General features: G+C 44.0%; 1 protein-coding gene across 1 annotated transcript in view; it reads left to right on the top strand.

Moving 5' to 3' along the window:
- myom2a (myomesin 2a) overlaps positions 1–23611 on the top strand; it is a 62066-nt gene that overhangs the window by 30618 nt on the left and 7837 nt on the right. Inside the window, 14 exon segments of the mRNA XM_053340987.1 lie at positions 2213–2400; positions 3185–3311; positions 4603–4781; positions 5357–5471; positions 6831–6990; positions 9214–9320; positions 10199–10243; positions 10943–11079; positions 12076–12220; positions 13452–13511; positions 14515–14582; positions 15372–15485; positions 16251–16338; positions 16759–16797. Coding sequence (XP_053196962.1) covers positions 2213–2400; positions 3185–3311; positions 4603–4781; positions 5357–5471; positions 6831–6990; positions 9214–9320; positions 10199–10243; positions 10943–11079; positions 12076–12220; positions 13452–13511; positions 14515–14582; positions 15372–15485; positions 16251–16338; positions 16759–16797 — 1572 coding nt within the window.

The following is a 23611-nucleotide window of genomic DNA, read 5'->3' as shown; positions in this document are numbered from 1 at the left end:
AAGAATAAAAATGTGTTTTAAGATGTGATTTAAAAACGGGAGGGGGGGGGGGGGGCGGACACCACATGAGGGACAGGAAGTGACTCTGGAACGAGAGGAGAGCTTACAAAACATAAAATTCCAGATTCAGCGTGGTTTTACTTCTATAAAATAATGTTACAAAAAAAAAGGGTCTAATTTGACAAGATCAGTACGTAAGAGTTAAGAAAAGGTGATTTATAAATCTGTAAATCTGGAAGTTACCATTCTTTCATCCTTTCATTCTTTCATTCTTTCGTTTGATTTTCTTTATGGTTTATTCCATTGTTCTGTCCAGGTGGGGGGTTTCAGTATGGTATGTATTACATCAGACGCAGGGTTGATTAACCCTCCTGTTGTCCTCAAGTCAAGGAAGGAAGGAAGAAGGAAGGAAAGGAGGGAGGAAGGAAGGAAGGAAGGGAGGAAAGTTAAGAGGGATGGAAAGGAGGGAGGAAGGAAGGAGAGAAGGAAGGAAAGGAGGGAGGAAGGAAGAAGGAAGGAAAGGAGGGAGGAAGGAAGGAAGGGAGGGAAGTTAAGAGGGATGGAAAGGAGGGAGGAAGGAAGGAGGGAAGGAAAGGAAAAGAAGGAAGGAAAGGAGGAAGGAAGGAGGGAAGGAAGAAGGGAGGAAAGGAAAGAAGGAAGGACAGAGGAAAGAAAGAGAGAAGGAGGGAGGGAGGAAGGAATAAGGAAGGAGAGGAGGGAGGAAGGAAAGAAGGAAGAAGGAATGAAAGGAGGGAGGGAGGAAGGAAAGAAGGAAGAAGGAATGAAAGGAAGGAGGAAAGAAGGAGGGAAGAAAGGGGGATGGAGGAAGTACAGACGGAAGAAGGGAAGGCAGGAAAGAAGAATACGATGGGGTCAATTTGACCCGGGGGGACAACACGAGGGTTAAAGGGCTTTTCTTTTTATTATCCCACTTTACTTCCACACACTGTTCCCACTTTCCACTCTCACTTTGCTTTTTTCACTGCATATTATAAATGTCACTGTACACAGTAGTAATAAGACTGATCACTTCCTGCTTCACAAAACTTCAAAGTAAAGTTACTCAGCAGCACAGGCACTAAGTTCTGGTTTTATGAGTCCACTGTGGTGACGGCAGTAGGTCGTATATGAAGAGCTTTAAAACACTAATGCATGAAGTGCTTATGCAGTCCAAATCATCCAACACAGTTATTTTCCTAATTAAACATTATTTTTCCTATGGAAGCGTATTAAAATAAAAAAATCGGGTTTTTCTGAGTCATTTATTTTTTGGTCTGTTTTTCTGGCTATTTTTTTCCCTGGTTTTTGGTTTTTGGGGTAATTATTTTTCTCTGAATTATCGAGATACTTTGAAATCTCACGAGAACATCCAACCTGCAAGTGACTCCCATCTATGATGACTCCTGCTCCGCACATATGCCCATATGTTTCTGAGCTTTTTGGTGGGACTTTTGTCTTTTGACCAATATATGCAATTAGAGAGAGAAAAGGCAAAGAGGGAGAAAGATATATAATAATAGTAATATATCATTTATATGAGTTAAAGACAGGATAATCTCCCAGTGTCTTAAACCCAGATCAAAGTAAAACTTGATTAACCCTCCTGTTGTCCTCGAATCAAAGAAGGAAAGGAGTAAGGAGGAAAAGAAGAAGGAAGCAAGGAGAGAAAGAAGGAAGGAAGGAAGGAAAGGAGTAAGGATGAGAAGAGGAAGGAATTTAGGAGAGAAGGAAGGGAGGAAGGAAGGAAGGCAAGAAGGAAAGAAAGGAGGAAGGAAGGAAGGAAGGAAAGGAGTAAGGATGAGAAGAGGAATGAATTTAGGAGAGAAGGGAGGAAGGAAGGAAGGAAGCAAGGAGAGAAAGAAGGGAGGAAGGAAGGAAGGAAAGGAGTAAGGAGGGAAGGAAGGAAGGAAAGGAGTAAGGAGGGAGGGAGGAAGGAAGGAAAGAAGGCAAGAAGGAAAGAAAGGCGTAAGGAGGGAGGGAGGAAGGAAGGAAGGATGGAAGGAAGGAAAAATTAAAGGAAGAGGGAAGAAGGAAGGAAATAAGGAACAGTCAAAAGAGAGAAATTACCTCGAAAAACAAAAAATAAATCACTCAGAAAAACCTGATTTTTTTTGTCAAGTGAATGCAACACGCTTCCGTACTTTTCCAGCTGTGTGAGTGTCTGAATGTAAAAGTTACCGTGTGTGTAAATATGACCCTCTGTGTGATCCAGCGACTCCGAGCCCCCCTCACGGCATCACCATGCTGAGCTGCGACGGCTCCTCCATGACTCTGGCCTGGAAGAGTCCCAAACACTGCGGCGGCTCCAAGATCAAGGCGTACTACGTGGACCGGCGTAACGCTGACAACCTGATCTGGAAGGAAGTCAACCAGACCGGCTTCCATGAGAGAACCTGCACCGTGAGTGGCATCGAGGAAACCAGACAGGAAGTAGAATATAAAAGAACTTCCTGGTGTGAATGATTGTGTCTGATTATCACCTCTCAGGTTGAACATCTGTTCGGTATCTGTTTTCCTTCCTTCCATCTGTCATTCCTCCCTTCCTCCCTTTCTTCCATCTGTCCTTCTTCCCTTTCTTTCTTTCTTTTTTCCTTCTTTCCTTCCTTCCATCTGTCCTTCTTCCCTTTCTTTCTTTCTTTCTTTCTTTTTTCCTTCCTTCCTCCCTTCCATCTGCCCTTCCTTCCTTCCTTCTGTCCTTCCTCCCTTTCTTTCTTTCTTTTTTCCTTCCTTCCTTCCTTACTTTCTTCCATCTGTCCTTCCTGTCTTGTTTTCCTTCCTTCCTTCCTTCCTTTCTTCCATCTTTCCTTCCTGTCTTGTTTTCCTTCCTTCCTCCCTTTCTTTCTTCCTTCCTTCCATCTGTCCTTCCTCCCTTTCTTTCTTTTTCCCTTCCTTCCATCTCTCCTTCCATCTTTTTAATAATCCGGCCCACATGAGATCAAATTGGTCTGTATGTGGCCCTTGAATGAAGATGAGTTTGACTCCCCTGCTCTAGGGTCTAATTTGACAAGATCAGTACGTAAGAGTTAAGAAATTAAAGGTGATTTATAAATCTGTAAATCTGGAAGTTACCATCCTTTCATCCTTTCATTCTTTCATTCTTTCATTCTTTCATTTGATAGACAGGAAGTAGAATATATAAGGAACTTCCTGGTGTGAATGATTGTGTCTGATTATCTCCTCACAGGTTGAACATCTGACGGAGGGATCCTTCTACGAGTTCAAGGTCCAGGCCGCTAACATCGCCGGTGTGGGCGTGGCCTCTGTTCCCAGCGCTGCTATGAAGTGTGAAGCTTGGACCATGGAAGAGCCCGGTACGACCAACATCAACCATTCATGTCTCATTTTAAAGTTTCCTGAATCAGAATCATGTTTATTGTAACACACACTCAACATACATGGAAGTAGAAATACTGTCCTCCACAGTCCAACATGTGTAAGACACTAAAGACACTAAAGACACTAAAGACCCTACTGATAGTCATTAAACGTCACTGAAAGGAATAAGACAGATGGGTTATCACTTGAAAAGATAGATAGATGGATAGATGGATGGATGGATGGATAATAAAGAGAGATGGGTGCTGTTAGAGCGTCATTATTATCACTTAGTCTCCGATATAGAGAGAAAGAAAGTGGCTCGTTCTCTGATGTGATATGACTACCTGGGAGGGTTTTTCCTAATTTTACTGAGAGTCAAATTCAGCAGAATACTTATTTACTTCTAATAAATGTGTCATTACCACAAATGTAAATTACCACATTTTCCAAACAATAGCAAATGATTAAAGCTCTAAAATCTGCATTAAGTAAGTTCATTTAATTATTCATATAGAAGCTGCTGTATTAGAACAATATATGCACATATTGTAGTTGAACAATAACCGATTCGGTTGCAGTATTTGGCTTTTAAAAACTCTAAAATTGCAGAAAAGTACTTCCAACAATTCTCTGAAAAAAGAAAAAACAATGAATGAATATTGTGATCATATTTAAAACATTTATATATTAAACATCAGCAGCTTCTGTGCAAAAAGACTGCAATCACCTTTCTTTCTTTCTTTCTTTCATCTCATTTGTTTTGTAAACAGTTGGTTTATTATAGTAAAGTTATAATTTTTTTTTTTTTTTGGGGGGGGGGGGGGCTTTTTGCCTTTATTTTACAGGTTAGTAGAGAGAGACAGGAAATGGGAGGCAGAGAAGGGGCCAATGACATGCAGGATAGGACCGCTCAGTGCGGGATTCGAACTGGGGTTGCCTGCAGTGAGGACTGTAGCCTCAACACATGGGGCAGGTGCTCTACCCACCTACCCCCCATTATGCAGTGTTTTTATTGATCCTGCCAACATGAGATCAAATTGGCTTTTATGTTGCCCCTGAACTAAAATGAGTGTGACGCCCCTGCTCTAAAGCCTACGGTAGATTCCTCCCCATGTCAAACTTTATTCGTAAGATAAAGAATAATATGACAAACTGAAGCTGTTGTGACTATAATGTAACATAATTATCTCTTTATTCTCTTTAAACTTGCATATAACTGACCACATTAAACAATCAAACTCTCTAGTCTCTTTGTTCTTGCTCATGTGTGTTTTATTTTTTCAGGTCCAGCTTATGACCTGAGCTTCAGTGAGGTCAGAGGTCACTCCCTGGTCCTCCTGTGGAAAGCTCCCGTCTACACCGGAGGGAGCGCGGTCACCGGATATTTGGTGGAAATGGCCAAAAAGGGCTCAAAGGAGTTTGTGTCCCTGACTGAAGAAGCTGTGAACCATCGTTACCTTCATGTGAGAAACCCTTCCTCCCTTCCTTTCCTTCCTCCTATCTTCCTTCCTTCCTTCTTTTGTCTGTCCTTCCTTCCTTCCTTCTTTCTTTCCTCCCCTCCTTTCCTTCCTTCTTCCTCCCTTGCATCCTTCCTTCCTTCCTCCCTCCTTCTTTCTTCCTCCCTTCCATCCTTCCTTCCTTCCTCCCTCCTTCTTTCTTCCTCTCTTCCATCCTTCCTCCCTCCTTTCTTTCCTTCCTTCTTCCTCCCTTCCATCCTTCCTTCCTTCCTCCCTCTTTCCTTCTTTCCTCCCTCCCTCCCTCCTACCTTCCTTCCTACCTTCCTTCGTCCGTCCTTCCTACCTTCCTCCCTTCCTCTCCTTTCCTTCCTTCTTCCTCCCATCCATCCTTCCTCCCTCCCTCCTTTCCTTCCTTCCTTCTTCCTCCCTTCCATCCTTCCCTCCCTCCGTTCCTTCCTCCCTTCCATCCTTCCTCCCTCCCTCCTTTCCTTCCTTGACTCGAGGACAACAGGAGGGTTAACCTGTTCCTCCGTCGTCTCGTCACTGCATACATGTGAGGATGTTTCTATGGTTTCCTGCAGGTGAAACATCTGGAGGAAGGTCAGTCCTACGTCTTCAAAGTTCGTGCAGTGAATGGAAACGGTGTTGGAAAAGCTTCTCAGGTGTCCGAGCCGGTCTGTGCCAAAGCTCTGCCAGGTAACAACGACTTAACCAACCAACGAAGGTGTTATAAGTGTTTTTCCTTCCTTCCTTCCTTCCTTCCTTCCTTCCTTCTGTCCTTCCTTCCATCTGTCCTTCCTACATTCTCTTTTTCCTTCCTTCCTTCCTTCCTTCTTTCTTTCTTTCCTTCCTTCCGTCGGTCTGTCCGTCCTTTTGCCTGTCTTTCCTTCCTTCCTTCCCTTCTTCTTTCCTTCCTTCCTTCCTTCCTTCCTTCTGTCCTTCCTTCCATCTGTCCTTCCTACATTCTCTTTGTCCTTCCTTCCTTCCTTCCTGCTTTCTTTCTTTCTTTCTTTCCTTCCTTCCGTCGGTCTGTCCGTCCTTTTGCCTGTCTTTCCTTCCTTCCTTCCCTTCTTCTTTTCTTCCTTCCTTCCTTCCTTCCTTCCTTCCTTCCATCTTTTTAATGATCCGGCCCACATCAGATCAAATTGGTTTGTATGTGGCCCTTGAATGAAAATGAGTTAGACACCTCTGGTCTAGTCTCTTTGTTTGTCCGAGCCGGTCTGTGCCAAAGCTCTGCCAGGTAACAACAACTTAACCAACCAACTAAAGTGTTATAAGTGTAACAAGAAAAATGACAATTAACCGATTATGGAATATGATAGTGAGCACAGTTATGATGTTGCAGTTCTTAATTGGACCATAAAGAAGAGTATTGTTAATTTCTTAAATGGTTTTATACTGGTGGAATCTCTAATATGATCTACTGTAGTAAATCATTCCAACAGAGAGGAGCTCTGAATCTAATTGAACATTTTGGGAAAAGTTGTCCTAGAACAGGGGTGTCAAACTCATGTTCATTAAAGGGCCACATACAGACCAATTTGATCTCATGTGGGCCAGATCGTTAAAAAGATGGAAGGAAAGAAGGAAGAAAGGAAGGAAAGAAGAAGGGAAAGAAGGAAAGAGAGGCAAAACGAAGGAGGGAAGACAGGTGGGGAAGTCAGGTAGGACAGACAGACAGAGAGAAGGAAGGAAGGGAGGAAGAAAGAAATTAAGGAAGGACAGGAGGAAGGAAGGACAGAAGGAAGGAAGGTTGGAAGGACAGAAAGAAGGAAGGAAGGAAGGTTGGAAGGACAGAAGGGAGGAAGGAAGGAAGGAAGGAACAAAAAAAGGAAAAAAGAAAGGTAGGGAGGAAAAAAGGAAGGAAGGAAGGACAGATGGAAGGAAGGAAAAGAACACATGAAGGAAAGTGGGCAGGATTGCTCCCCTCAGCGGGCCAGTTCTGGCCCACGGGCCGCATGTTTGACACCCCTGTCCTAGAACAAAGACTTAAACTGAAGACAGAAGTTATTTATTCCAGTTTTTTCACACTCGATTGGTTATTAATGTCCGCAGGCACCCAGGAGATTGTGGCCGGTGTGGACGAGGAGACCGGAGACATCTACCTGTCTCTGGAGGCCTGCGAGATCTGCGAGAGCTCCAAGTTCGTTTGGTCCAAGAACTACAAACCCATCGGCGAGTGTCCCAGGGTCTCAGTCACAGGAGAGGGCAAACAGTAAGCTCGCTGTTATACTGTCTGTTACACCTTCAACTAGGGCTGTCCAACGATTAATTTTTTTAATCGAGATTAATCGCAGAATTTCCACAGTTAATCGCGATTAATCGCGTTTTGAATTGCGTGTTTAAAATCCTGTTATTTTCCATTTGAAGGCAGTTTTAAGCCCATAATGTAAAGCATTTCTTACCAGAGTGTCTTAACTGGGAATCAATCACGGCTCTGCTGCGACTCCCACACTCCAAAATGGTCCTTTGGTGGAGCTGAGGCTGGCTTGGCTGCACCTGGGTGTTTAGCGTGGAGGTGCTAACTCAAACTCCACGTACTCCGGTGGTAGTTAAACTCCGTTTGACACAGGTTGCATTTTACTTTTGACTTGTCAACTGAAGCGTCTGGAAGTGTTTTAACCCTCCTGTTGTCCTTGAGTCAAGAAAGGAAGGAATGGAGGGAGGAAGGAAGGAAAGGAGGGAGGAAAGGAGGGAGGAAGGGAGGAAAGGAGGGAGGAAGGGAGGAAAGGAAAGAAAAGAAGGAAGGAAAGGAGGAAGGAAAAAGGAAGGGAAGGAGGGAGGGAGGAAGGGAGGAAAGGAAAGGTAAGAAGGAAGGAAAGGCGGGAGGAAGGGAGGAAGGAAAAAGGAAGGAAAGGAGGGAGGAAGGAAGGAAGGGAGGAAAGGAAGAAGGAAGGGAGGAAGGAGAAGGTAGGAGGGAGGGAGAAAGGAAAAGAGGAGGGAAGGAAAGAAGGAGGGAGGAAGGAAGGAAAGAAGGACGGAGGAAAGAAGGAGGGAGGGAGGAAGGAAAGAAGGAGGGAAGAAAGGGGGATGGAGGAAGTACAGACGGAAGGAAGGAAGGGAGGAAAGAAGAATAAGACGGGGTCAATTTGACCCGGGAGGACGACACGAGGGATAAAGTTAAACAAGCCGTTCAAAAGTCCAGTAGCTCTCTTACTTTCCATCAGCGCGGTAGGTTTACTGCAGGAGGCCACTTCAAAGCATAGCGCTACAGCTAGAGGAGCCGTCTACGGGGGAGCAGAAGGGACAAAAAGGCTTGCAACATTAAAATGCAATTTAAAAAAAAATTAAAGCGTTATGGATTGCATTAATCAGCCCTACCTTCAACACATCATGAACTCAGCCTTTTATTTGACTTTGACTTGAAATAATGAACTATTCTTCCGCACAGACGCACTTATTAACACCACAAAGCAAACAGTGTGATTCACCTTCAGGCCACTTCCTGTTTGATCTCTGTCAGCACGTCTGAACGGAAAAAATCATGTTTGACTATTTCCAGTTTTTAGTCTTCACAAATATTTGACACTTCGGGCTCATGCAAGAACTTTTTCATATTCTTCTCCTGAAACACTAAAAGACTTTTCTGTGAGGTTTGTCGGATTCAACAGACTTTCTTAACTGCCCAAACTTTGCTTGTAAATCAGTCGATGTGCGTTCAAGAAAGATTTGATTTGTAATTATAATAATTAACACTTCGAAAATCACTTGTTCATTTATTTATTCCTTCACAAAATGTGAAAAAGAGTAAAAAGAATGTCACAAAGTCATCCTCCCGGGTCAAATTCACCCGTCTGTTTTGACTGTTCCTTCCTTCCTCCCTCCTTTCCTCCCTTCCTCCCTTCCTTCGTCCGTCCGTCCTTCCTACCTTCCTTCCCCCCTCCTTTCCTCCCTCCTTTCCTCCCTCCTTTCCTCCTTTCCTTCTTCTTTCCTCCCTCCCTCCTACCTTCCTTCGTCCGTCCGTCCTTCCTTCCTCCCTTCCATCCTTCCTCCCTCCTTCCCTCCCTTCCTCCTTCCTCCCTCCCTCCTTTCCTTCCTTCTTCCTCCCTTCCATCCTTCCTCCCTCCCTCTTTTCCTTCCTTCCTTCTTCCTCCCTTGCATCCTTCCTCCCTCCCTCCTTTCCTTCCTTCTTCCTCCCTTCCTTCTTTCCTCCCTCCCTCCTACCTTCCATCCTTCTTTTGTCCGTTCTTCCTTCCTTCCCTCCCTCCTACCTTCCTTCCTTCCTTCCTTCCTTCCCTCCTTCTTTCCTCCTTCTTTCCTCCTTCTTTCTTCCTCCCTTCCATCCTTCTTCCCTCCTTTCCATTTATTTATTCCTTCACAAAATGTTGAATGTTATAAAAGAGTAAAAAGAAACACAAGAATGTCACACTGTGGAGCCTCAAGTCGACAAAAAGACAAAAACATGATAAATTAATTTTTAATGTGTGTTTCTCTCCAGCTCCAGACTGACTTTCACCCACCCTGATAAAGATGATTTGGGAAAATACTCTGTGGTCGTCACCGACACCGACGGAGTCTCTGGCAGCCACACGCTGACTGAGGACGGTACGTCATGTAGTTTATGAGTCAGTCACTAATATAAGGGTTAGCAAGATGAACAATTCAAAAATATCTTAAAAAATAGTTTTAAAAGCAGCATCAGGTTTGTTAAAATGTACCTTTAGTATTTGTGTTGGTTTTATATAATTTGAAATGACATTTGCACCATTTTGTATTAGAAGTAAGACTGAATGCTGCTGAAATGTCAAATGGTGTAACCACAAAAAAATGATAGATATTAAATATTTTATCCACCTACAGTGTATTTAAGTGGACTTATACTAATAATGACTTCATTTTTCAAGATTGACATGAATGAAAATAAACATTTTAAAGCATTCTGTCAATATTGAGCAGAACATATCCTAAAAACATTATGTAAAAAAACATGCTAAAAGTGGATGCTCCTGAAAATGTCAAATGGTGTAACCACAAAAATGTAAATGTTTCCTGGTCTCCATGGTTACCCAGATTAAATGTAATATTTAGAACAATAGTATTCCATTAGCTTTATTTAATATAAAAGTTATAATGTAAGATCATGCCAAACTAGTTGATATGGTGTTTTATTGACTATTTACTGTTTTTAAGCAACGTTCAATTATTTGGTACAAAGTTTTTATGGTTACACCACTTAGACATTTTTACCATAATCCTCTAGTATATTCTCTCTAAATGGATTAAAAGCCGAAATTTGATGCTCAGTCCACGAAAAAAGAATGTGTGCAAGTTATTCATACGTTTATTTTCACATTTTAACCCTTTAAATTTAAACTAAACCACATGGACACAAACAAACCCATCACTGAACCGTATATGTTTGAGCCAGCTTTACTTATAAGACCTAAATGTTGTTGCTCATGTTGGTTTTCTTTGTGGTGCAGCTCTGAACACCATGCTGGAGCTCAGCCACGCCATCAGACATCCAGGTGAGTCCCGTCAATCTGCAGCAGATTCATTATATCTGTTAACCCTCCTGTTGTCCTCGACTCGAGTCAAGGAAGGAAGGGAGGGAGGGAGGGAAGGAGGGAGGGAGAGAGGGAGGGAGGGAGGGAGGGAGGAAGGAAGAAAGGTACAGTAGGAAAGAAAGAGAGAAGGAGGGAGGGAGGAAAGAAGGAAGGAAAGGAGGGAATAAGGAAGGAAAGGAGGGAGGAAGGAAGCAAGGAAAGGAGGGAGGCAAGGAAAGGAGGGAGGAAGGAAGGAAGGAAAGGAAAGAAGGAAGGAAAGGAGGGAGGAAGGAGTGAGGAAGGAAGGAGGGAAGGAAGAAGGGAGGAAAGGAAAGAAGGAAGGAAGAAAGGTACAGTAGGAAAGAAGGACAGAGGAAAGAAAGAGAGAAGGAGGGAGGGAGGAAAGAAGGAAGGAAAGGAGGGAGGCAAGGAAAGGAGGGAGGAAGGAAGCAAGGAAAGGAAAGAAGGAAGAAGGAAGGAAAGGAGGGAGGAAGGAGTGAAGGAAAGAAGGAGGGAAGAAAGGGGGATGGAGGAAGTGCAGACGGAAGGAAGGAAGGAAGGAAGGGAGGAAGGGAGGAAAGAAGAATAAGACGAGGTCAATTTGACCCGGGAGGACGACACGAGGGTTAAATTAACACTTTTCTCCTCCGGATCTAATTCTTTCTTTTTGTCTCTGTGCAGTTATTCCTCTGAAACACGGCCTCAACTACGAGGTTCTGGAGAAGGGTCACGTGCGTTTCTGGCTGCAGGCCTACAAACTGTCCCCGTCCGTTTCCTACAGGTTCATCGTTAACGACAAGGAGGTCACCAGCGGAGAGGTAACGCTTCAACACTCACACTGACTCTGAGTCTTTACTTATTCTTCAAGCTGCAACTCAAAACTTTGCACCTTGAGGCGACAGCATGCTGATTAGTTTCCCTCCAGCCTCTCAGGTTTACTTTTCCAGCTCTGACGATACGGTTTCCTTGTTGTCAAGGATCCCAAACAAATATTACAGCAGTCAGCTTTTTAGTCTTCAGGTGAAATTACCTCATGACTCATCGTGTTTTACTTTTAAATATTTGACTTTGCTGACTCATCCTTTCTTATTTTTGGCCTATGATCAAAGTAAAGATTAAAAAAAACAAAAACAAAGATTAAAAACTAGGGCTGTCAAACGATTAACTTGTTTAATCGAGATTAATCGCAGAATTTTCATAGTTAATCGTGATTAATGGCGTTTTGAATTGCATGTTTAAAATCCTGTTATTTTCCATTTGAAGGCAGTTTTAAGCCCATAATGTAAAGCATTTCTTACCAGAGTGTCTTAACTGGGAATCAATCACGGCTCTGCTGCGACTCCCACACTCCAAAATGGTCCTTTGGTGGAGCTGAGGCTGGCTTGGCTGCACCTGGGTGTTTAGCGTGGAGGTGCTAACTCAAACTCCACGTACTCCGGTGGTAGTTAAACTCCGTTTGACACAGGTTGCATTTTACTTTTGACTTGTCAACTGAAGCGTCTGGAAGTGTTTTAAAGTTAAACAAGCCGTTCAAAAGTCCAGTAGCTCTCTTACTTTCCATCAGCGCGGTAGGTTTACTGCAGGAGGCCACTTCAAAGCATAGCGCTACAGCTAGAGGAGCCGTCTCCGGGGGAGTAGAAGGGACAAAAAGGCTTGCAACATTAAAATGCGATTAAAAAAAATTAACACGTTATGGATTGCATTAATCTAATCGTGATTAACGCGTTAACGCTGACAGCCCTAGTGTCTATATATATATTATTGTTCTTATTATATACAGAACTATAATAGGTTCCTTATATTTCCGTCCTCAGGGCCATAAGATCAGCCATGACGCGGCCACAGGAATCATCGAGATGACGGTGGATCACTTCACCAGAGCCAACGAGGGAACGTACACCGTCCAGATCCACGACGGCAAGGCCAAGGCCCAAACCTCCCTGGTGCTGGTGGGAGACGGTGAGCTTTCATTCACTCTCACTTTACTGTCATGAGACCGTCCTCCCGGGTCTGCTTTGACTGTTCTTTCTTTCCTCCCTTCCTTCCTTCCTCTGTCCTTCTTTCCTTCTTTCCTTCCATCTGTCCTTTCTTCCTGTCTCCTATTCTCTTTCTTTCCTCCAATCCTTCCTTCCTTCCTTCCTTCTTTTCCTTTCTCTCTCCATCTCTCCTACCTTCCTTCTTTCCTTCCTTCCTTCCTTCCTTCCTTCCTCTCCTTCCTTCCTTCCTCTCCTTCCTCCCTCCTTCTCTATTTCATTCCTCTCTTCCTTCTTTCCTTCCTTCCTCTTTTCCTTTCTCCCTCCCTCCCTCCTACCTTCCTTCTTCCTCCCTTCCTTCCTCCCTTTTTTCCTTCCTTCTTTTCCTTTCTCCCTCCATCTCTCCTACCTTCCTTCTTCCTCCCTTCCTTCCTCCCTTTTTTCCTTCCTTCTTTTCCTTTCTCCCTCCATCTCTCCTACCTTCCTTCTTTCCTTCCTTCCTTCCTTCCTTCCTTCCTTCCTTCCTTCCTTCCTTCCTTCCTCTCCTTCCTCCCTCCTTCTCTATTTCATTCCTCTCTTCCTTCTTTCCTTCCTTCCTCTTTTCCTTTCTCCCTCCCTCCCTCCTACCTTCCTTCTTCCCCCCTTCCTTCCTCCCTTTTTTCCTTCCCTTCCTCCCTCCTTTCCTTCCTTCCTTCCTTCCTTCCTTCCTCTCCTTCCTTCCTTCCTTCCTTCCTTCCTTCCTCTCCTTCCTTCCTTCCTTCCTCTCCTTCCTTCCTTCCTTTCTTCCTTCCTTCCTTCCTTCCTCCCTCCTTTTCTATTTCATTCCTCTCTTCCTTCTTTCCTTCCTTCCTCTTTTCCTTTCTCCCTCCCTCCCTCCTACCTTCCTTCTTCCTCCCTTCCTTCCTCCCTTTTTTCCTTCCTTCCTTCCTCCCTCCCTCCCTCCCTCCTACCTTCCGTCTTTCCTTCTTTCCTTTCCTCCGTCCTTCCTTCCTTCCTTTCCTCCTTTCCTCCCTCCTTTCCTTCCTTCCTTCTTCCTCCTTCATAGAGAGAAGTAAATGTGCATGCATGTATATAAAAGTGTGTCAGCTACAAATTCTAGAGATTACATTTAAAGACGTGATTGTGATTTTTTTTGGATGGTCTTTAAATGATTTGACGGAAAGGCACAGAGACAGAACTTTATTAATCTTTATCACGTTTTATTTTTTCTCTTTCAGTGTTCAAGGCTGCTCTGAAGGAAGCCGAGTTTCAGAGGAAAGAGCACATCAGGAAGCAAGGTTAGTCCTCCCTCCCTCCTTCTCTCCTCCCTTCCTTCTTTCCTTCTTCCGTCCTTCCGTCCTTCCTTTCCTTCCTTCCATCTGTTCTTCCTCCCTCCCTCCTTCTCTCCTCCCTTCCTTCTTTCCTTCCTCCATCCCCCTTTCTTCCTTCCTTCCTTCCCTTCCTCCCTCCCTCTTTCTCTCCTCCCCCTTACCTTCCTTCCTTCCTTCTTTCCTCCGTCATCCCCCTTACCTTCCTTCCTTCCTTCTTTCCTCCGTCCTTCCCCTTACCTTCCTTCCTTCCTTCTTTCCTCCATCCTTCCTTCCTTTCCTTCCTTCCATCTGTTCTTCCTCCCTCCCTCCTTCTCTCCTCCCTTCCTTCTTTCCTTCCTCCATCCCCCTTTCTTCTTCCTTCCTTCCTTCCTTCTTCCTTCCCTTCCTCCCTCCCTCTTTCTCTCCTCCCTTCCTTCTTTCCTTCCTCCATCCCCCTTTCTTCTTCCTTCCTTCCTTCTTCCTTCCCTTCCTCCCTCCCTCTTTCTCTCCTCCCTTCCTTCTTTCCTTCCTCCATCCCCCTTTCTTCTTCCTTCCTTCCTTCCTTCTTCCCTTCCTCCCTCCCTCCCTCCTCTCTTTCTTTCCTCCCCCTACCTTCCTTCTTTCCTCCGTCCTTCCTTCCTTCTTTCCTCCGTCCTTCCTTTCCTTCCCTTCCTTCCTTCCTTCATCCTTCCTTCCTCCCTCCCTTCCTTTCAATGAGTGTCCTATAAAGGGTTAAACCCTGAGAGCACGACTACTTAATGATATGTCATTTGAAGTCATTATCCAGGAAGTAGTTGGTTAATCTTTAGTGGTGATTCAGAGTGTATTCAGTTAATTCACATATTAGAGTTTATAGAGACAAATCTGGCGTCTGTGTCTCATTATTGTCCAAAAATATCAAAATATATTAATGTTCTCTGAGTGCTTTCTAGTTTTTGTTGCTTGAACTGATCATTTCCTAATTTATTTATTGTCTGTTGGTTTTTTTTAGGTCCACATTTCTCTGAGTATGTGTATTACACCGTCACTGAGGATTGCACCCTTGTGCTCGAGTGCAAGGTGAGATTGACAAAGGAAGAGCGACTGATCTCTGTCACACACACACACACACACACACAGACACACACACACACACACACACACACAGAGACACAGACACTCACACACACACACACTCACTCACACACAGAGACACAGACACACACTCACACATGCACACTCGCACACTCACTCGCACACACACTCACACACTCACACACACACACATACACACAGAGACACACACACACACTCACACACACACAGACACACATACACACACACCCACACATACACTCACTCACTCGCTCACTCACTCACTCACTCACACACACACACACACATACACACACACACTCACACATGCACACACACACACACACACACACACACACACTCACACACACACACTCACTCACACATACACACTCACAGACAAACACACTCACACACACACACTCACTCACTCACTCACTCACACATACACACTCACAGACAAACACACTCACACACACACACTCACTCACTCACTCACTCACACATACACACACTCACACACACACACACACACACACACACACACACACACACACACACACACACACACAGCTCCCATGCTACCAAATGGACAATTGGCTACAGCTCTCTTCTGGTCTTCTATAGAGCCAAAAACACCACACACACACACTCTCACACACACACACACACACACTCTCTCTCTGTCTCTCACACACACACACACACACACACACACACACACACCCTGTAAATAAATCTAACCGACCTGCGTGCCGTGTGTGTGTGTGACAGGTGGCGAACGTGAAGAAGGAGACAAGTTTCCACTGGTACAAAGAAGAGGACGAGCTCGTTCCAGAGACTCCTCCCAACGTGATGTCTGGAGTCTGCTCTATCCCCATCCCCCTGGTAACCACTACACTCTAACACTAAGGCATCATACAGTTAGATAAGGAGGGAGGGAGTAAGGAGGGAGGAAGGGAGGGAGGGGAGGGAGGGAGGGAGGAAGTAAGGAGAGAAAGAAGGAAGGAAGGAGGGAAGGAAGGAAAAGAGGAAGGAAGTAAGGAGAGAAAGAAGGAAGGAATGAAAGCAGGAAGGGAGGAGCCTAGGAATAAAGCAAGGAAGGAAGTAAGGAAGGAAGGAAGGAAGGAAGGAAAAGAGGAAGGAAGTAAGAAGAGATGGAAGGAAATAAGGAAAGCAGGGAGGAGGAGCCTAGGAATTAAGGAATGAAAGGAGTAAGGAGGCAGGGAGGAAGGAAGGAAGGAAAAGAGGAAGGAGGTAAGGAGAGAAAGAAGGAAGGAAGGAGGGGAGGAGGGAAGGAAGGAAAAGAGGAAGGAAGTAAGGAGAGAAAGAAGGAAGGAATGAAAGCAGGAAGGGAGGAGCCTAGGAATTAAGGAAGGAAGGAAGGAAAAGAGGAAGGTAGTAAGGACAGAAGGAAGGAAATAAGGAAAGCAGAAAAGGAGGAGCCTAGGAATGAAGGAAGGAAAGGAGTAAGGAAGGAAGGAAGGAAGGAAGGAAGGAAAGCAGGAAGGGGGGAGCCTTGGAATGAATGAATGAAGGAAAGGAGTAAAGGAAGGAAGGAAGGAAGGAAGGAAGGAAGGAAGGAATATTTCACTTATCATGTCATAGGTCATAGGTCATAAAATAATAATCTTTGTTTTTTTTAAAATTCAGTTCTCCAGAAAAGATCACGGCATCTTCAAGGCCGTGCTCAGTGACGACCGAGGAAAGGACACATCTGTGCTGGACGTTTCAGGCCAAGGTTAAACTCCTAATGTTCTTTATTCTTATTATTCTTATTGTCTTATTGTCTTATTGTCTTATTTTGTATTATTTTTATTTATTATTATTTTATTATTTTTTATTATTTTTATTTATTATTATTTTATTATTTTGTATTATTTTTATTTATTATTATTTTATTATTTTGTATTTTTATTTATTATTTTTTATTAGTTTTATTTATTATTATTTATTTATTTTGTATTATTTTTATTTATTATTATTATTATTATTTTTATTATTTATTTATTTATTTTTTTTATTTTTATTTTTTCATTTATTATTTTTATTTATTATTCTAATTATAAGGAAACACGTTTAAACAGTATTTCATATTTAATTTAATAATAATGTAATTTAACTTCTTCTTTTTTTTTTTTTTACTCTTTTTGATTTGCAGTGTTTGATGACATCATCAACGCTCTCGCCAAAGTGGCCGGTAAGTTCGATCAGCTGACTTCATACATCATCTCAAACCTCTAAAGCAGGGGGGGTCAAACATGCGGCCCGTGGGCCAGAACCGGCCCGCCAAGGGGTGCAATCCGGCAATACTTCCTTTTATCCTTTCTTTCTTCCTTCCTTCCTTCCATCCTTCCTCCCTTCCTTCCTTTCTTCCTTCCATCTGTCCTTCCTTCCATCTGTGCTTCTTCCCTTTCTTCCTTCTGTCCTTCCTTCCATCTGTCCTTCCTACTTCCTTTTATCCTTTCTTTGTTCCTTCCTTCCTTCCATCTGTCCTTCTTCCCTTCCTTCCTTCCATCCTTCCTCCCTTCCTTCCTTTCTTCCTTCCATCTGTCCTTCCTTCCATCTGTGCTTCTTCCCTTTCTTCCTTCTGTCCTTCCTTACATCTGTCCTTCCTACTTCCTTTTACCCTTTCTTTGTTCCTTCCTTCCTTTCGTCCTTCCATCTGTCCGTCCTACTTCCTTTTATCCTTTCTTCCTTCCTTCCTTCCTTCCTTCCTTCCATCTGTCCTTCCTCCCTTTCTTCCTTCCATCTGTCCTTCTTCCCTTTCTTCCTTCTGTCCTTCCTTACATCTGTCCTGCCTACTTCGTTTTATCCTTTCTTCCTTCCTTCCTTCCTTCCTTCCTTCCTTCTATCCTTCCTTCCATCTGTCCTTCCTCCCTTTCTTCCTTCTATCCTTCCTTCCATCTGTCCTTCCTCCCTTCCTTCCTTCCTTTCTTATTTCCTTCCTTCCATCTGTCCTTCCTACTTCCTTCTTTCCTACCTTTCTTCCCTCCTTCCTTTTGCCTCTCTTTCCTTCCTTCCCTTCTTATTCCCTTCCTTCCTTCCATCCTTCCTCCCTTCCTTCCTTTCTTCCTTCCATCTGTCCTTCCTTCCATCTGTGCTTCTTCCCTTCCTTCCTTCTGTCCTTCCTTACATCTGTCCTTCCTACTTCCTTTTACCCTTTCTTTGTTCCTTCCTTCCTTTTGTCCTTCCATCTGTCCTTCCTACTTCCTTTTATCCTTTCTTCCTTCCTTCCTTCCTTCCTTCCTTCCTTCCTTCCATCTGTCCTTCCTTCCTTCCTTCCTTCCATCTGTCCTTCTTCCCTTTCTTCCTTCTGTCCTTCCTCCCATCTGTCCTTCCTACCTTCCTTCCTTCCATCTGTCCTTCCTCCCTTTCTTCCTTCCATCTGTCCTTCTTCCCATCTGTCCTTCCTACCTTCCTTCCCTCCTTCCTTTTGCCTGTCTTTCCTTCCTTCCCTTCTTATTTCCTTCCTTCCTTCCTTCCTTCCTTCCTTCCTTCCTTCCTTCCTTCCTTCCCTCCATCTTTTTAATGATCCGGCCCACATGAGATCTAATTGGTCTGTATGTGGCCCTTGAATGAAGATGAGTTTGACTCCTCTGCTCTAACAGAGACTGAGATGATTGTGTTCGATGCTCCGATGCAAAAACCTCCCACTAGTGTAATTATAGTTAAGACACGTCCGGGCAGGTCTGCATGTATGCAGCCTGGAGGTCTGACTGTCTCTGCTTACAAAGAATGTAAAAGAAAAAAAAGTTTAACCTTTAAACAAGGGCTCAAGGTGCTTTATGGTTAAGTATTTGAAAGGTCGTATGTATAAAAAAAAAAAAAAAAGGTGTGACAGTGAATCAAAGAGCTTCTTCTTCTAGGATTCAGTTGCTTGCCAAAATATCCTATAGAAAGGAATCAGCTGGAATTACACATTTAACCCTCCTGTTGTCCTCGAGTCAAGGAAGTAAGGAAAGATGGAAGGAAGAATGAAGGAAAGGATGAAGGGAGGAAGGAAGGAGGGAAAGGAGAGAGGGAGGAAGGAAGGAAAGGAGGGAGGAAGGAAGGAAGAAAAGGGAGGAGGGAGGAAGTAAGGGAAGGAAGGAAGGAAGAAAAGGGGGGAGGAAGGAAGGAAGAATGAAGGAAAGGATGAAGGGAGGAAGGAAGGAGGGAAAGGAAGGAGGGAGGAAGGAAGGAAAGGAGGGAGGAAGGAAGGAAGAAAAGGGAGGAGGGAGGAAGTAAGGGAAGGAAGGAAGGAAGGAAGAAAAGGGAGGAAGGAAGGAAAGGAGGGAGGAAGGAAGGAAGAAAAGGGAGGAAGAAGGAAGGAAGGGTGGAAAGGAAAGAAGGAAGGGAGGAGGGAGGAAGTAAGGGAATGAAGGAAGGAAGGAAGGGAAGGAAGGAAGGAAGAAAAGGGAGGAAGAAGGAAGGAAGGGTGGAAAGGAAAGAAGGAAGGACAGAGGAAAGAACGAAGGAAGAAAGAAGGAGAGGAGGAAGGAAGGAAGGAAGAGAGGGAGGCAGGAAGAAAGGAAAGGAGGGAGGAAGGAAGGAAGAAAAGGGAGGAGGGAGGAAGTAAGGGAAGGAAGGAAGGAAGAAAAGGGAGGAAGAAGGAAGGAAGGGTGGAAAGGAAAGAAGGAAGGGAGGAAGGAAAGGAAAGAAGGACAGAGGAAAGAACGAAGGAAGAAAGAAGGAGAGGAGGAAGGAAGGAAAGGAGGGAGGAAGGAAGGAAGAAAAGGGAGGAGGGAGGAAGTAAGGGAAGGAAGAAAAGGGAGGAAGAAGGAAGGAAGGGTGGAAAGGAAAGAAGGAAGGGAGGAAGGAAAGGAAAGAAGGAAGGGAGGAAGGAACGAAGGAAGGACAGAGGAAAGAACGAAGGAAGAAAGAAGGAGAGGAGGAAGGAAAGGGAGGAAGGACGAAGGAAGGAAGAAAAGGGAGGAAGAAGGAAGGAAGGGTGGAAAGGAAAGAAGGAAGGGAGGAAGGACAAAGGAAGGAAGGAAGAAAAGGGAGGAAGAAGGAAGGAAGGGTGGAAAGGAAAGAAGGAAAGGAAGGAAGGACAGAGGAAAGAACGAAGGAAGAAAGAAGGAGAGGAGGAAGGAAAGGGAGGAGGGAGGAAGGAAGGAAGAAAAGGGAGGAAGAAGGAAGGAAGGGTGGAAAGGAAAGAAGGAAGGGAGGAAGGAAAGGAAGGAAGGACAGAGGAAAGAACGAAGGAGGAAGGAAAGGGAGGAAGGAAGAACAGGGAGGAGGGAGGAAGGAAGGAAGGAAAGGAGGGAGGAAGGAAGGAAGAAAAGGGAGGAGGGAGGAAGTAAGGGAAGGAAGGAAGGAAGAAAAGGGAGGAAGAAGGAAGGAAGGGTGGAAAGGAAGGAAGGACAGAGGAAAGAACGAAGGAAGAAAGAAGGAGAGGACGAAGGAAGGAAAGGAGGGAGGAAGGAAGGAAGAAAAGGGAGGAGGGAGGAAGTAAGGGAAGGAAGGAAGGAAGAAAAGGGAGGAAGAAGGAAGGAAGGGTGGAAAGGAAAGAAGGAAGGGAGGAAGGAACGAAGGAAGGACAGAGGAAAGAACGAAGGAAGAAAGAAGGAGAGGAGGAAGGAAAGGGAGGAAGGACGAAGGAAGGAAGAAAAGGGAGGAAGAAGGAAGGAAGGGTGGAAAGGAAAGAAGGAAGGGAGGAAGGACAAAGGAAGGAAGGAAGAAAAGGGAGGAAGAAGGAAGGAAGGGTGGAAAGGAAAGAAGGAAAGGAAGGAAGGACAGAGGAAAGAACGAAGGAAGGAAGAAAGAAGGAGAGGAGGAAGGAAAGGGAGGATGGACAAAGGAAGGAAGGAAGAAAAGGGAGGAAGAAGGAAGGAAGGGTGGAAAGGAAAGAAGGAAGGGAGGAAGGAAAGGAAGGAAGGACAGAGGAAAGAACAAAGGAAGAAAGAAGGAGAGGAGGAAGGAAAGGGAGGAAGGACAAAGGAAGGAAGGAAGGAACAGTCAAAACAAACAGGGTCAATTTGACCCAGGAGGACGACACGAAGGATGAATAGTATTTGGATGCTTGCAGCTTTTACTGACTGCATAGACATGAGCCAACATGGCCGACAGACACGACTGTACTGTAAGAGGGTCAGTGACTAATAAAGGTTGGCAAGATTCAAAAATATGTTTAAAAAATCATCTTAAAAGCAGCATCAGGTTTGTTAAAATGAGATTTGCACCATTTTTTACCAATAGTAAGACTGAATGCTGCTGAAAATGTCAAATGGTGTAACCACAAAAGAATGATACATATTAAATATTTTATCCACCTAGAAAGAAAGAAAGAAGGAAAGAAAGGAAAGAAGGAAAGAAAGAAGGAAGGAAGGAAGGAAGAAAGGAAGAAAGGAAGAAAGAAAGGAAGAAAGAAAGAAAGAAGGAAAGAAAGAAAGAAAGAAAGAAAGAAAGAAAGAAGGAAAGAAGGAAGGAAGGAAGGAAGGAAGAAAGGAAAGAAAGAAAGAAAGAAAGAAGGGAAGGAAAGAAAGAAAGAAAGAAAGAAAGAAAGAAAGAAAGGAGGAAAGAAAGAAAAAAAAACAGATGTAGGATGAAGGACAGAAAGAGAACGAAAGAATGAATGAAAGATAAGTAGGAGGAGAAAGAAACAGAGAAAGATAAAAGTGGAAGAGAAAAAAGAAAGAAAGAACAAGAAGGAAGGAAAGATAAAGGAAGAAAGGAATGAAAAAGGAGGAAAGAAAGAAGTAACCGCAACAGAATGATAAATATTAAATATTTTATCCACCTAGAAAGAAAGAAAAAGAAAGAAAGAAAGAAGGAAAGAAAGGAGGAAAGAAAGAAAAAAAACAGATGTAGGATGAAGGACAGAAAGAGAACGAAAGAATGAATGAAAGATAAGTAGGAGGAGAAAGAAACAGAGAAAGATAAAAGTGGAAGAGGAAAAAAGAAAGAAAGAACAAGAAGGAAAGATAAAGGAAGAAAGGAATGAAAAAGGAGGAAAGAAAGAAGTAACCGCAACAGAATGATAAATATTAAATATTTTATCCACCTAGAGAAAGAAAGTAGGAGGAAGGAAAAGAAAGATACACTCTAAATGTTTCCTGGTCTCCATGGTTACCCAGATTAAATGTAATATTTAGAACAATAGTATTCCATTAGCTTTATTTAATATAAAAGTTATAATGTAAGATCATGCCAAACTAGTTGATATGGTGTTAGGTAGGAAGGAAGGAAGGAAGGAAGGAAGGAAGGAAGGAAGGAAGGAAGGATGGAAGGATGTAAGATCATGCCAAACTAGTTGATATGGTGTTAGGTAGGAAGGAAGGAAGGAAGGAAGGAAGGAAGGAAGGAAGGAAGGAAGGAAGGAAGGAAGGAAGGATGGAAGGATGTAAGATCATGCCAAACTAGTTGATATGGTGTTAGGTAGGAAGGAAGGAAGGAAGGAAGGATGTAAGATCATGCCAAACTAGTTGATATGGTGTTAGGTAGGAAGGAAGGAAGGAAGGAAGGAAGGATGTAAGATCATGCCAAACTAGTTGATATGGTGTTAGGTAGGAAGGGAGGAAGGAAGGAAGGAAGGAAGGAAGGATGTAAGATCATGCCAAACTAGTTGATATGGTGTTAGGTAGGAAGGAAGGAAGGAAGGAAGGAAGGATGTAAGATCATGCCAAACTAGTTGATATGGTGTTAGGTAGGAAGGAAGGAAGGAAGGAAGGATGTAAGATCATGCCAAACTAGCTGATATGGTGTTAGGTAGGAAGGAAGGAAGGAAGGAAGGAAGGAAGGAAGGAAGGAAGGATGTAAGATCATACCAAACTAGTTGATATGGTGTTAGGTAGGAAGGAAGGAAGGAAGGAAGGAAGGATGTAAGATCATGCCAAACTAGTTGATATGGTGTTAGGTAGGAAGGAAGGAAGGAAGGAAGGAAGGGTGTAAGATCATGCCAAACTAGTTGATATGGTGTTAGGTAGGAAGGAAGGAAGGAAGGAAGGATGTAAGATCATGCCAGACTAGTTGATATGGTGTTTTATTGACTATTTACTGTTTTTATGGTTACACCATTTAGACATTTTTACCATAATCCTCTAATATATTCTCCTTCCTTCCTTCCTTCCTTCCTCCCTTTTTTCCTTCCATCCTTCCTTCCTCCCTACCTCCCTTGCTTCCTCCCTCCCTTCTTTCCCTTCCTTCTTTCTTCCTTCTTTCCTCCCTTCCTCCCTTCCTTCTTTCCCTCCCTTCCTCCCTTTCTTCCTTCCTTCCTCCCTCCCTTCCTTCCTTCCTTCCTCCCTCCCTCCCTCCCTCCCTCCCTTCCTTCCTTCCTTCCTTCCAACCTTCCTCCCTCCCTCCCTCCCTTCCTTCCTTCCTTCCTCCCTTCCTCCCTTCCTTCCTTCCTTCCTCCCTCCCTCCCTCCCTTCCTTCCTCCCTTCCTTCCTTCCAAAGTTTTTATGGTTACACCACTTAGACATTTTTACCATAATCCTCTAATATATTCTCCTTCTTCCTTCCTCCCTCCCTTCCTTCCTCCCTTTTTTCCTTCCATCCTTCCTTCCTCCCTACCTCCCTTCCTTCCTCCCTTCCTTTCAACCTTCCTCCCTCCCTCCCTTCCTTCCTCCCTTCCTTCTTTCCCTCCCTTCCTCCCTTCCTCCTTCCTTCCTTCCTTCCTTCCTTCCTTCCTTCCTCCCTCCCTCCCTCCCTCCCTCCCTCCCTTTTTTCCTTCCTTCCATCCTTCCTCCCTCCCTTTTTTCCTTCCTTCCATCCTTCCTTCCTCCCTCCCTCCCTTCCTTCCATCCTCCCTTTTTTCCTTCCATCCTTCCTTCATCCCTACCCCCCTTGCTTCCTCCCTCCCTTCTTTCTTTCCTTCCTTCCTCCTTCCTTCATTCTTTCCTCCTCTCCCTCCCTCCCTTCTTTCTTTCCTTCCTCCTCCCTTCCTTCCTTCCTCCCTCCCTTCCTTTAGTCCTTCCTTCCTCTCTCCCTTCCTTCCTTCCTTTCTTCAAAGTTTTTATGGTTACACCACTTAGACATTTTTACCATAATCCTCTAATATATTCTCTCAAAATGGATTAAAAAGCAGAAAT

This window comes from Scomber japonicus, chromosome 2, assembly GCF_027409825.1.
Source record: "Scomber japonicus isolate fScoJap1 chromosome 2, fScoJap1.pri, whole genome shotgun sequence".
Taxonomy (NCBI): Eukaryota; Metazoa; Chordata; class Actinopteri; order Scombriformes; family Scombridae; genus Scomber; species Scomber japonicus.
This window is presented reverse-complemented; position numbering and strand designations above follow the sequence as displayed.